A 14,774-nucleotide genomic window follows, 5' to 3' on the forward strand; every position below is an offset into this window, starting at 1 on the left:
GCGGCGGCCTGCGCCCGCGCCAGTAGTGTCAGCACGCACCGCTTGGTGGGCGAGAGGCTGCTAGTGCCGGCGGCGCCCGGCAGCGTCACTAGAGACGGGCTTGGCACTCACTCGTGGTGGCGGTGCCAGGCGGGCGGCGGCGGGCGGCGCGCGGCGGCCTGCGCCCGCGCCAGTAGTGTCAGCACGCACCGCTTGGTGGGCGAGAGGCTGCTAGTGCCGGCGGCGCCCGGCAGCGTCCCTAGAGACGGGCTTGGCACTCACTCGTGGTGGCGGTGCCAGGCGGGCGGCGGCGGGCGGCGCGCGGCGGCCTGCGCCCGCGCCAGTAGTGTCAGCACGCACCGCTTGGTGGGCGAGAGGCTGCTAGTGCCGGCGGCGCCCGGCAGCGTCCCTAGAGACGGGCTTGGCACTCACTCGTGGTGGCGGTGCCAGGCGGGCGGCGGCGGGCGGCGCGCGGCGGCCTGCGCCCGCGCCAGTAGTGTCAGCACGCACCGCTTGGTGGGCGAGAGGCTGCTAGTGCCGGCGGCGCCCAGCAGCGGCCGCTTGCGCCCCGCACCCGGCGCAGCCGCCGCACCTGCGCACACACGCGTCAGCGCCGGCGACACACCGCAGGGCGAACCGATGCTTCCTTGTATACATACGCCAGAACTCTTAGTTAAATAGGTATACTTAGTGCCATCCACGAAGACGCGTGACTTTGTCAAAATTAGACATTAATGACATTGTAATAAGAACCACGGCGCGCGTCAACGTGAATGACTACCTATACTGAACGCGAACTTGTCACGATAGTAAAAGTTCCGTGTTTAGTATTTAATTATGAATTGAGTGACAATTACGAAAGCTTAAATCATTATCCGACATGCCAAATCTGTCAGCGCCGTATTGATTTATAGCCTCCATATACTACAAAAAGTTATTGCCGGCCGACCGCTCAGCGCTAAAACTTTAGCTAGTCGGTAAGCTGCTCTTGCTGCTGCTCGTGTGATGAAATTTCTAATTTTCCCGTTCCATAGCTGAGAGTGAACTATTGACCGAGTAGGCTGACTAAGCGATCGGGAAGTAAATAAGTGCGCGTGAAAAACCACAGTATTGATTAACCGATCGACCCAAAGTTCCCCTATGGTTTAATTTTAAGGAAATCGCGCAGCAAACGAATTTTTTTTTCGGCCGATCGTTATCGTTGCAGAGTGTATAATTGCATGCATACCATTATACCTGTCTACTAATTTAAAACTCGACTAAACTATCGGTCGAAAAAAAGTTAGTATATAGCCTTCGAAAGCTCTTGTACGTTACTTTGTGCAAGTCCATATATCAATGTTCTACAACATTGTGGCATCGGAGAAGCAAGTTACAACAAAGTGTAGTTTACATTTACTAGGTACTTAAAATAACTGAACACGGAGGGCGTGTCAAGACATTTTTGTCCATCGAGGGCGGTAGCTCCTGTGTTCAAAATCGACATTGCGTCTTATGTTTTATATAAGTGAATAGTTCCTTAGTTTTCTTTAATAAAATATGTGTTATATAACGTGATTAAAGTTTCGGGAAATTAAATTTCACTAGTAAAAATATGGGTAAACTTTGGCACTTATTACGCTATTTTTTTAAATCACAGTAAAGTAATATTTAACCTCGACGTTTCGGTGGAGTAGATGTCTACTCGTGACCACGGCAACTGTAACGTTGCCGAAACGTCGAGGTAAATATTACTTGTGTAATAATAGCGTGATAAGTCCCGTTTATGGTATTTTGACTAAAATATGTGATGGCATTGAAACTAAGAAAAAAATAGACTAAATAGTAGTTGCTGGCGATGCGACCGCTTGTAGACGTCCGTTGTTTACACCGGACAACGGACCGTTTTTTTTGCCGGACTTGCAGTGTTGTATAGTTTACAATGAATGCATGTACACACATGTACCGGACTGGACACTTGTCCGGAGACTTAGCCATACAACATCGCAAGTCCGGTAAAAAAAACGGTCCGATGTCCGGTGAAACAAGAGACGTCAACAAGCGGCGCCGCTTGTATATAGCGTTATTCAATAATTAACGTTAGTTATATTCATCACAGTAGGTACCTTATTCTGTTCGACTTTCAAAACTCAAGAACAACGTTAACGAGCGAAAAAGGATCATTGTAAGTAATTAGCTTTCACAGGCTCGGCCAGGGAAAGATAAATAGGAAGGATAAGTTGCGACGAATGTAATAAATTATATTAGTACATAATTGTACCTACTGTCGAATATGGTTTGTTTTTGTCGAAAAAACCTCTAGACGTGCACGATTTAGTCCAAATAAATAAATATCATTATTATTACGAGTATAGGCCCACAGACGCCACAAAAAATTCTAACGATCAGACCACATCGTTCGACCGTGTGTGTGCGTGCGTGCGTGCGTGCGTGCGTGCGTGCGTGCGTGCGTGATAAACTGCGAACTGCGCACTGCGAAACTGCTACGATAAACTGTAGCGTGAATGTGGCGTCAGATTTCACGATAAATGGGACCGGTCGAACCAACGGGTCGGGCGGTGCAGTCTGATCGTTGGGTTTGCCGTAGCGTATGTGGGTCCTATAACTCTTCTTTCCAAATTAAAAAAGAAGAAGCTGTGAATTAAAGATTTTTTTAAAGTTTTTTGTACATCAATATAATAATATTATTATGGCAAGGAAGAGACAGCTTTTAGTGCGATAAAGTTGTAAGACGCCTGCAATGTGCTGGATTGGAATGTAATCTTAAAGGTTATAACTGATTGCAGCCCTAAAGCATAAAGGAAGGGAAGGATGTGACACGAGGTGGCCGAGGCAAGGATAGTGATCATGCACTGCGCGTGCGCGTGCGCTTCATTAAGTAAGCCGCTTTACTTGTTGCCTCGTTGCTGGATAGCATTCGTTTGTTTACTTATCTCTTCACTGAATTGACGATTAATTTGAGTCCTAAGAGTTGAGCCACTTTCAATTCAAAGTGAATGTGCTAGCCGGATCAGAAAATATGTATGTATGTAAATACTTTATTGTACATAAAACACAAAAATAATACAAAAAGAAAACAACAAAACAAAAGAGTACAAAGGTAATATTTATCCTTACTCGAAAGTAATTGTGTTGATTTGTAACATACAATTACAGCTCTACCACATGATAGTTATTACGACGGCTAGTTGACACTTGTATCGTGAATTCGTGAGGTCCGTTTAACATTTGTTTTATTTCGGGATTAGATTATAATTAAATGAGTCAACCGCAAGCGAGGCTGTACAACCGAGGGACTCGTTGCTCAACGTAAAGCAGAAATTGCGTTACTAACGCTATCTAGCGACATTCCACCTGCCAGAGAACCCTAACTGTGTCAATTAGTCGAATTTTAATTAGAGACAGATTTTTGCCACTTTCGAAGGGTATTCTCGAGTAAAGTGATTACCAAAGTCGGTCCTGGGTTCGTTTATTCGCGAAGACACTTAATTAATGTGGCAGCGCGGGCGGCGCGGCCCGGGGTTACGTTTATGTCGTTTTCATAGACTCCTGATTCAATTTCTTTGCCGATAAAATGATTCTGTATCAAGCTGGGGGCGGTTTTCGCGAGCGGAGAGATCAGTATTTTTCAATTTGCGGAATTCCATTCCACGTTCAGAACGAGCGCGTCGAATCGAGGCGGGCTCTCGCGCTGCGGGATCATAGCCTGAAGGTTTGCGAAACGCTCGCCACGATCGAGAAAAGCTTAAGAATCTTGAACTTTTTCTTCTTTTGATAAGCGTTCAGAGCTGGTTCATATTACGTCGGATCGACAGTTTAAGGCCGCGGCCCACTGAGGCGGAGACGAGCGGAGCGGAGAGGAGACGTGTAGGGATCGACCAATCATATTAGTTGAAACCGCATCTCGCGTCTTCGCATCTTTATCATCAGACGTGTAGTGATCGGCCGATCCCTCCTCCTCCTCTCCTCTCCGCTCCGTTCGTGTCCGCCGTAGTGGAGTCGCAGCCTGATCGTCGAGCCTCGCGCGCGGTTGATACTGTAAGCTGCTGGTCCGACCTGAACGGCGCCACATGATGCAATATGTCAATATTACACACTCGAACTAAATTATGATTGATTTTTTGATATATTGAAGCTTAGTTTTACCGGAATAAAGCTGTCAATTCGACGTAACGTATATAAATCTGCGCAGTGCGTTTGGGGACAGCGGCTTCCTATCGTGTCCGGGACTGCCTGGGACAGTGCGGCGGCGGGATGCGGCATGCGGGCGGGTGAGGGGGGGGGGTGCATAGGGGAGTATGTAAAGGCGACGTACCGACCTTGTGCGGCGGGCGCGGGCGCGGGCGCGGGCCGCAGCACGCCGCGCAGCACGGGCGACCCCAGCCGCAGCAGCTCGCCGCCGCCTGCACACACGCGCGTTAGCACACACACACACACACACACACAGGCAGGAAGGGGGGGGAGCATATAGTCACCTAGGATGGACCCGTGCAGCAGGTGGTGCGGCGGCAGCACGCCGCCCATCAGCACGCCGTGGCTCGCCGCCAGCTGCCGACAACAAGAACGGTCAATGGACGGTCGGGTGCTGGTGCCGAGATGCCAACGAGGTCGTCTCGGTTGGAATATACTAGGATACCAGGTGAGTTGGCGAGCTTTAGCTCGACTCGGGTACTAAGTACCACCTCGTCTCTATGCGCAAAGTACCTACACGAGTTGCCCGAGGACTCACTCAGTCGAGACGGCCTCTGTTGTGACCTCGAAACACAACCCTTTATCTAATTTTATCGGGGAGCCTGCACTATGTGAATGGACTTGCAGGTTTCTAGCACATCCTCTGGTAGATGCGTAATTTATTGCTTGTTGTGTGTGTGTGTGTGTGTGTGTGTGTGAGGACGCACCTGATGGTGGTGTGCGTGGTCAGGCACGGGCGCGGGCGCGGGCGCGGGCAGCGGCGGCGAGTAGTCGCGCCCCCCCACCCCCGCCCCCATCCCCGCCGGCAGCGATGACGCCGCGCACGCTCCCGCCTGCAAACAGCACGACATAACACCACGTGCAATATGATATTACAATCCTTATTTGCAATAAATGTCCAGAGTATGAATTGTACCTAACGATCTATCCCGCGTCCCCGCCCGGTCACCAAAGATGAACGAACATGACCCTATTTCTTCGCCAAGATGTTATCCAAAGGTAACTCCACGTGTGCCAGTGTTGATTGCTATCAAACTCGGCCTTTGACGCGCGACAATAGTCCGCAACGAGCGGCGGACGCTGTCGCGGAGCCACGCGGCGGGATTGCGAGCATTGTTGACGGGCTCCCAGGCGGGCGAGCGACTTCACAATCACGTACATTTTTACACGAGACTGTTTGCTTTATAATTGAATGGAGTATCGAGCAAACGGTCTATGCTCGACTCAAACACGAGGAATCTACGCGCTAGAGGTACGAGTAGCCAGCTGCTTGATTGTCTTCTAACCTTTTTAGCCTCGTGGCGACAAACTGGCACTTATGGCTATCGCTAGCTGAAGGACATTCCCTGGTGAATTTGGGCTTCAGTCAAATTTCTCTAATCCTAGGTAATTGTGTGCGTTTGCAGTACCAAATAAAAGTTTTATCTATCTAATATCCCTACTTCGGGCAGCCGGATAAAAAGTGCCACGATGAGCGGTCCTGCGTCGTCCGCAAAACCGTCGAACCTACCAGATCGATCCACCTTGTACCCGTCAACCCTTGTACTTGTGTTGCCAGTCATGTAGGAATAATAAAAGCCGAGTTTCCGAGAGTTCACACACGTCATAAGTACTTGTTACTTTGTGAATGACGATTATGCATGCTGCTGCTAACCCACACGATCCTCGGCACAGTTGATCGTTGGTGCATGTTAGTGATGGCGTCTCACCCGGTGCTTGTCGGGGTCGTGGGGGCCAGCGGGGGGCGCGGGGGGCGCCGGGGGCGCGAGGGGCGCGGGGGAGGGGGGCGAGCGCGGCGCCTGCGCCAGCAGCTGCATCTCCAGCATCTGCTCCTGCCGGATGTCGTCGTTGTAGTCCTGCAACACAGACCACCGCTTACGTTAGGGTACCTGTACCTACTTCTTCAAGCCTGGTAAGTTCGGTGAGAACGCTTTTTTACTGAATCCCGCGAATATCATTGCGTTGTTTGCACGATTCAACCTATAGCCGTGTTATTTAGACTTGCTAGAAAAATCGTGAACGTTACATTAGACTGCAGCGCTCGATTGATCACTACAAACTCGTTGTCTTTACGGCCTCGCAACGTAATGCAACTTGCACGATTTTTCTTGCAAGTCTAAACTCGGCTTAAGACCAAAGGTGCGGACATAATATTAAAACCCGACGCCACACCACGCTTGCGACACGCCATCGAACGCGCTTTAGTACTAATGAATGAGTCTCATATATTTATTAAACATGGTCAAATAATGGTGCGGTTTGGGGGAGGCATATATCCAGCAGTGGACGTCTTTCGGCTGACATGATGATGGTCAAATATCCTGCCGCCTCTTGGCCGATTTCGGGTACAGAGACTGCTAAAACTATTGGACGAGAGGGCTAAGGTTGTTCGCCCGTTCATGTGCCCTTAAATGACTGCAATAGTCAATTTTATTAGAATTTATTTTATTCAATTTTATTATGGTCTGTTCCAGATAGAAACATGCGATGGACGACGTGGTGTGGCATCACGTTTTAGTAATGTTTCCGCCGTTTTTATCCTCGCTTCATCGTCGTAACGAACTCTGATTAATGTATGTTAGTACCTACTTAATTAAAAATCACGCATTTTTTTTTGGGTATGTAATTCTGCTTACAACGATCATCCGACTTATCATTATCCTACCAATAGTTGTTCTCCTAAATGTAACATTACAAAATTAATAATCAACCAAAGGTATCGATTTTCTGCCGACTAATTGACTAAAGGGCCAAGTTGCGTAATAACTCAGCTAAACGAAATGCTTGAAAATACGAGTAGAACTGAAATAACAACTATTGAACACCCATGCGTTTAATTTAGGTTTATTTAACTCACATGAGTATGTACATGTCAGTTCGCAGAAAACTAAAATTTCAGCTAGTTAAAGTACGTGATTAACTTTTTTGCAGTAGGGCAACATAATTATGGTAAAATATTAGTAAAGCAACAATGGACTTGTTATCAGGCCATGCCATCTCATGGCACCTTTCATGGCACCCGCACTGAGTGAGACGGCGTGAGCAGAGCTCTATGAGGAAATTATAAAAGTTCCCTCGCGCCTGCGCCCGCGCCGCCCGTCCGGCGCGCCTGGCCGAGCTCGCGGCACGAAGTGACGAGCTGTGGAGTACCTACGTCTTTGTAATTCAGTTACTCGTATTTCATTTCATTTATCTACTCGACGTTGCTGGTTTGTGTAAAGTTAATATCTCTAACTCTTAAAGCTAGAGAGAAGAATACCATATTTCTTCGTGAGTTAGGCGAGCTGACCGGCCGTCCACGGACACGCGACACTCCGTGAGAGTCAATAAAGTCTTGCCATTTTTCAATACCTTTATTCAATTTAGGCTATAACAAGCACTTATGAATGTCAAAAAAAATCCACCACCGGTTCGGAAAAACCTCCGTTGAGAAGAATCCGGCAAGAAACTCAACAAGGTATATTTTTTGTAGAAGAGGTAGTTTCCTACCCCTCTCATGTCAAAGCTTTTCTCGGTGACGGTGGCAGCGGACCAACTTTAGACAGCGCAGCGTAGCTCCAAGTAATACTGTACTTCCTTACCACTTCCGTTGTCATGTTGTGATTCTACATATTCTATTCAGCAGTTGTCACTCGAAAATTTATTCTGTCAATCAACCAATCAATCAATCAATTTATTGTGAAGAATTTAGGTGCTGTGACTGTAACACCGTCGGCGGTAAGGCTGGCTGACAGTTAATATAGCGGTTCACAAATGGGAGTGCCACGTCTGTCACGTAGTAACTATAATGTGATGTGTGCTCGCGGCATGTCGGTCGGTGTCGCGCTCGTAAAGCCCGGCGCGGGCGCGGCTCCGCTTTACGGCGCGGGGTAATGCCGACACGCTCGCAACGAATGCCATTCTGCTAGTTTATGGGCCCTTTCGAGATCCGCCCGGATCGGATCTGATTTAGATATGACAATAATAGCAGTAACGGCACTTTAATATCATGTAAAAAGCCGTTTCTGACGCGAACAATAACGTGGAACGATCTTGCACATCAATTTCAATCCATCACTTGTGTTACGCGAAATACGTTTTAATGAGTTTAATTTATCAAAAGATGCACGCGCGGGGGCGGGCGGCCGCGAGCAAATTGTGCGTTGCGAGGTAACAAGGTTCATTACCCGGCGCCATCACGCTAAATTGTTGTCATTTGGAAGGGGGAGGAGGGGATGCGAACTGCTGCTCTATTAGCCCGGAACGTAATATTTGTATCCGCCAGTAGGGCTGTCGCACTAAAAACAGCTGGTTATAAAAGTCAGATCATTCTAAAACATATTTCAAGAGATGAACCCTTTATTCCTGCCGAAATCTATGTTTTATAATTAGTTTTTTTTTTAGTTTTACTTTTACAGGATGGCGTCTCGGCGTTTTACGCCAACCAAAAAGTTATGTTTATCGCGTTTCACAGAACTGAGCGTCAAATAATACGGAGCGCCGAGCAGAGCGTGTCATAAATTGTCGCACAAAATGCAGAGCGTGGTACTTCTTTTCTTCCTTGTATGCTGAGGCACGGCCCACGGATGCCCTCTTTAGGACTTTAGGGCTTCGTTGGAACGTAAAATGTAAAAATTTCAGAGTTTCGTCATTTTCATAAGGTTGGCGGCTTAGGGTCCTAAGCATGGGTCCCAAGTGCCCTTATGTGAAAGATGGTACTGCCTGCAGCCTTTGTCGCAGCCCTGCCCGGGCGCGCGCCGCCAGATGTCGCTAACGCGCGTCGCGACCTCATCATTCTCACGACAATACCGAAAAATTAAACTACATAACTGCTCTCCCTTTTATGTATTTCCTGGAGAGCGATGGCTCATGTGCTTCTAAAAGCTTTATCCACTGGATGCCGTCTACATCCTGCGCGCTGCGGTCCGACACTCTCATTAAAATGTGATCAAAATGAATGAGCTGACAGCCAAGATGTTACAGCCAATGCCAGAGAGTGTGTAGATCAGTTTGAGTATTACAACTGCTCATCTCCCCTTTCAGAACTGGTCAATACTATTGTGTGGTTCTTAAGAATCGTATCTACACGCATCGGTAATGCTGGGCCATTCATATAACAGAATTTTTTGAGAAAAAGTGAATCTTCAGAAACACAATTATATTGACCAGTTTTGAAAGGGCTATTTATGCTGCTGACTGCATGTCCATGGGGTTCAGTCTCCACTTTCTATCAAGTGCGCTGGGAGCTCGTTTGCCTACTTATTACATAAGTACAGTGTGGAAAAATAAGTCGGGCCCTGAGGCCGTATCGCCTAACGTTCCTGACGCTAGCGATCGCAATCAAATAACAGATTTCGCTACAACACAAACAGTCATTTGATTGCGATCGCGAGCGTCAGGAACGTTAGGCAATACGGCCTCTGCAGGGAAACTACCTTAAATCCTTAAGTTGGCTCATTTTACTAAAAGGAGACATTCTTTTGTTTTTAAAAAGAGACAAAACTGCATTCAAATATTTTTTTAAACTCGCTTGCCTCGCCCGGGACTCGAACCAACTAAAATAAAAATAAAAACACGATATTTTATTATACAAATCGATAGCATTATTATTCAGGATAAAATTTATCTAACAAACATTTAGTCTTACTCTCGTGTGTCGTACAAGATATCCATGAAGAATACCCATTTAGTACACAACTTCTTTAATGATCATTACCTAGTACTTACTGTTCACTTTCAACAAGTAAAAGACACGTAACAGTTCTCTTATCGCTCCAACATTAAAAGACTAATAAGTACTTAGTATTATTTTTCAACAAGATGGTGCACCTGCCCACAACAGCAGAATTCCCAGGGCTTACCTCAATAAAAATTTCAATGTCTGGATTGGTACAAACGGGACGATTAGATGGCCTGCAAGAAGTCCAGCAAGTCTACAGAAGTGAGATCAAATGTTTGTTAGAGAAATTTTATCCTGAATAATAATCCTATCGATTAGTATAATAAAATAGCGAGTGTTTGTTTTTTTTAATTTTGTTGGGTCGAGTCCCGGGCGAGGCAAGCGAGTTTAGAAAAAAATTGAATGCAGTTTTGTTTCTATTTAAAAATAAAGGAATGTCTCCTTTAAGTAAAATGAGCCAACTTAAGGATTTAAGGTGGTTTCCCTCCAGGGCCCGACTTATTTTTCCACACTGTATATTAAAAAAACTAGCATTGTAGATGGCACCAGCGCGTTGTATGTGTGCGCGTGTGTGTAGGGGAGAGCAGGTAGGCTTCGTACAGAGGGAGCATTCGTACAGTAGTCATATCTCCACTACCAAACACATTGACGCGATTGTATTTGTGTGCGTGACTCCCACTCACACGCATAGGCTAACCGCGGAGCGGGGCGGCACTGCGGCGGCCAGCTTCGTCAGGGCAGATCGAAACGTGTTTTCGCTCCACGTAAGTAATTTTTGGATTCAGTTTTGAATGCGTTTATCTCTAATAACTTTTTCTCGAATCGTTTACGTTATTATCCATGGGTTATATGTTAATGCTCTAGTTTTTCGTGTTAACGTTATTTTTGACATAATCTTAACGGGTATTTTTATTTTGATTTAATTTCTTGCTTTTTTGTGTTGGGGTGCCTTCGTGCATTGATGAGTGGGGTAGATTCGTACTGTACGAATGTACCCCGAGTTAGTATTTATGGTTTTTTTTTATTGTTTCAGAGTCTTGCCTCGAATATACGTAAATAAAAAACTGGCAACGTGCGAGTCGGACTCGCGCACAAAGGGTTCCGTACCATTATCTATACAACATTAGACGTTAGCAAAAAACGGCAAAAAATCAAGTGTGTTGTATGGGAGCCCCCCTTACCTAAATATTTATTTTAATTTAATTTTTTTTAAAAGGGATTATAAAACTAAAAACCTGTGAATATTTCAAGCGTCTACCTGTTGCCGTTATTAATATCAAGCAAAAAAACTGTAAAACAATTACGTTTGTTGCATGGGAGCACCCCTAAGTATTTATTTTATTCTGTTTTTAGTATTTATTGTTATAGTGGCCACAGTTTTGCTTAGTTTGGGACTAGGTCAATTGGTGTCAAGTGTCCCATGATATTTATTTATTTATTTATTTATAATCTGTGAAAATTACGACTCAAAGAGACAGAGCCCTGTGACAAACGGACGGACAGACAGACAGACAGACTGCGGAGTCTTAGTAATAGGGTTACGTTGGTACCCTTTGGGTACGGAACCTTAAAAAGGGAACTCGAACAGGGCAGGTAGACGAAGAAACAATGAAATCTGCTAAACAGGAGATCTTAGACAAAACCTTGTCTATTAGAAAAGCTGGTCAAAAATTATGGTATCAATCGACAACACTTAAACTCGCTTAACAAAGTTCCACAAGAAAACAGTTGCTGAAAACGATGGTACATAGGTACAATCCCAAAGCGTGTGTTTAGCTCGAAATTTGCATCGAATCAAGTTTATCGACTAATGAAGAGGATGCTTTGAACAACTACATCACGGGGTGGACTTTGGACTAAGCAATTAGTAAAAAAACTGTTATTTTGATTAAGACTGAATTATAATATGATTATGTGTTATTTTCGACCTCATTAAATATTTGTAGTTTGTATAAATTGCTTTTTTGTGACTCTGTACGGAGGCTCCCCACTATGTACGAATGTGCCTTCCACCGTGTACGAAGCTACCCCGAGCGTGAGGTGCTTTCGTACGTTTCTCATTTTTTGGGGAAACAGTCACAACTTTGAAATGTTGCTATTTGGCAACTCTAACGAATACTACTATGGTAACTAGATATATAGGCAATGTGGTAGTGTTTCAATTATTTTGAAATTAGGTACTGGTTAATTTTTACAAGGCCTAGAGTAAAAAGTGTACGAATCCTACCTGCTCTCCCCTACTGTGTACTGACCGGTACGAGGAAGCGTCGCAGCTCGGCGAGCGCGTAGGCGACGCGCGCGTGCGCCTCGGCCGGCGTGGCGAAGGCGCTCACCTCCACGTGCAGGTCGTCCGCCAGGTGAGAGAACTTCGGGTCGCCCGACACGCGCAGCTCCTCCTCCTGCCGGCATGTGGCAACATACATCTATTAGGGTGACGGTGACGGCACCAATCATGGACATGTTAAGCACAGTAGTATCCAGTAATGGACAGCAAGGATTCAATGCCTTATAGCTCACCATTCATGAACTTCACCTGCAGTTATGATCATCAGTTATATCTGCACATTAGTGTTATTAGTTTTAGAAAAAGTAGCGTCCGTTTCTTAATATTGGGTTAGTGGAAAAAATATTCCATTATTGGTTCCTGTCCATGACTGGTGCCCTCACCCTATCTTAAGCTAAAGTAAGGCCTCAAAAGGGATTGAGCCGGCCACGTCTGACGCATGCGCTCGGAGAGGTGGATGCTCCAATTGACGGAGCGGCAGACTCTGAGGGACTGGTCAGGCATAAGTGCAGACAGGGTGATTTGAAAGCCTTTACTGAGCAATCGACACTATTACGAGCTGGTCAGAAACTAAGAGCCCGGCCAAATCACGCCCAGCGCACTCCGCCACCGCATTGTTTCACATTAAGACGCCACGCCATGGTGATGTTGCCAGGCCCTACGACGTTAGGTACTTAGTGGTTATGTGTTACTTCTTATATTATGGGCGGCGGTGATCATATCATCGGTGACCAGATGACCCGCATACTCGGTCTCGTTAGCCTCTCTCTTATAATAATGAAGTATCATGGTCGGGTCACCTTCTGTCGGTCCTTCATGGAGCCGCGGCCGAGCACGGCCATCTTGCAGAGCGTGTCCTCCTGCAGACGCTTCAGAGAGTTGCCCTTCGGCCCCAGCAGCTTGCCCACGAAGTTAAACTGCAACAACACCCGCGCTACGGTCTCTGCTCTCTACACCGTATCATACCATGACCGTAATAGGAACGTGCCAGGCAAAATATATTATTTGTATTGAAAAGTATAAGACTATGGCCACTAGCACGTTTCCTAACCGACTGTCACCGTCGCGTGCCATGGCTCCGTGCATGCTCGGAGCGCCAAAAACAGTCCGATAACGGGGTTATGGGTTCACACGCCGTTGACATGTTGTAGTCCGTGTCCCATTCTGTTTCTGATACGTTCCTATTACAGTCATAGTATGATACGGTGTACACTACCGGTCAAAAGTTTAAGTTCACTCAGTGAAATTAGGATTGGTTTTTTGGAATCTTTTTGTATTTTTTATTTCAATTCCAAATTTTTACTTTTACGGTCATCCCGTAAAACCGAAATTGAAAATACAAACTGAAATATAGATGCACAGAAAAAACAGAAAAATAAGAACATCACTGGGAATCGAACCCAGGTCCTCGGTAATCCGTACCGCGTGCTATACCGCTACACCATCAGTTCTGTTTTTTCTGTGCATCTATATTTCAGTTTGTATTTTCAATTTCAGTGAAATTAGGTCTGCATATTAAATTAAGTATATTCAAATATAGCATATACTTTGAATTTTAAACGTTTAATTGTAATGGGTGGGTAGGGTAGAAGAGACCTTTACACTGCAGCATCTTATTGCAACACGTCACACCAACAGTGCAGTCAGCAGCACCAACAGTATATCTGACACCACAACGCGCCGCGTGCATCAATATCTGATACGACTCTATTTGTAGGGCCGGGCGGGAGGACGCGTCAGATATTGATGCACGCTCCGTTATTACGCTACGCATATTAATGCAGGTGACTGTACAGAAGGTATTTATAAAGAAAAACTTTTTATTGCCAAAATCTTGTCATTAAATAAAAATAAGGAAAAACTAAAACACTGAATATGCTAAACTTACTGCTAGGTTAGGCAATCGGGTCCCGATCTCAGCGTGTGCTTAATAATTTGTTGAATCAGGCGTAACTTTGCGGAGATCCATATCAATTGAACTAGTCAGAACAGAACTGAATAGTTCATTAGTACAGTATTTTACAGTCAATGAAAAGGAACCTCGTACCAAGGTGGAATCTTTTCGCTGCAAATTCCAAGTTAACATTCCATACATAATATGCTAGTGAAATCTCGGCGAATTTGATTGTGAAAAGGTATCACAATATTACTTACACGATTTGATATTTTTGACTGTACATACATCTAACTATACCTACCAATAAAAGATTAACGCGATTGACTCAAATTTAAATCAACTGAAATTAAGCAAAACATACATGAAAACTGTTTCAGTCAGTTGTACTTTTGTTTTAAAAAATCGTGTCAGAATCAGTCCATCCGTTTGGGAGTTCCAATTTGAATATCATATATAGGCAAGAGTACCTATGAACTAAAATAATTTCTTGCTCACCCGCGACCTTATGATAGCTAAGCTTATGCAAAATATGCGTGTTCATGCAGTTCCTCCACCTCCACACTGTAAGAACACACACAAATCACACAAACCCATCCATCACCACCACCACACTACACTGACGCGTTTCGAACTCAACCAGAGCTCATCTTCAGAGTGACACAACCGTACACCATGCTACCAGTTGTTAACTTGAATCCCTCATTACGCTTAGGATTCTACTTTAGAATCCCTCGCTACGCTCAGGATTCTATTGTAGAATCCTT

At 45.5% G+C, this 14,774-nt stretch overlaps 1 protein-coding gene across 7 annotated transcripts in view; it reads right to left on the reverse strand.

The window, feature by feature from the left end:
- Positions 1 to 308: 308 nt before the first annotated feature.
- LOC141441999 (uncharacterized) overlaps positions 309 to 14,774 on the reverse strand; it is a 298,152-nt gene continuing 283,686 nt past the window's right edge. For 4 of the 7 annotated variants that reach the window (XM_074106906.1, XM_074106908.1, XM_074106910.1 and 1 more), the window contains exons 4-10: positions 12,914 to 13,030; positions 12,082 to 12,228; positions 5,880 to 6,026; positions 4,878 to 5,003; positions 4,455 to 4,527; positions 4,299 to 4,382; positions 309 to 625 (exon numbers count right to left, since the gene is read on the reverse strand). In XM_074106906.1, the coding sequence (XP_073963007.1) occupies positions 408 to 625; positions 4,299 to 4,382; positions 4,455 to 4,527; positions 4,878 to 5,003; positions 5,880 to 6,026; positions 12,082 to 12,228; positions 12,914 to 13,030 (912 nt within the window). In that variant the 3' untranslated portion in view covers positions 309 to 407. Of the gene's footprint in view, positions 626 to 4,294; positions 4,383 to 4,454; positions 4,528 to 4,877; positions 5,004 to 5,879; positions 6,027 to 12,081; positions 12,229 to 12,913; positions 13,031 to 14,774 lie in introns of all 7 variants that reach the window. The other 3 variants (XM_074106912.1, XM_074106913.1, XM_074106911.1) reach the window with 3 other exon arrangements.

This window comes from Choristoneura fumiferana, chromosome 24, assembly GCF_025370935.1.
Source record: "Choristoneura fumiferana chromosome 24, NRCan_CFum_1, whole genome shotgun sequence".
Lineage (NCBI taxonomy): Eukaryota > Metazoa > Arthropoda > Insecta > Lepidoptera > Tortricidae > Choristoneura > Choristoneura fumiferana.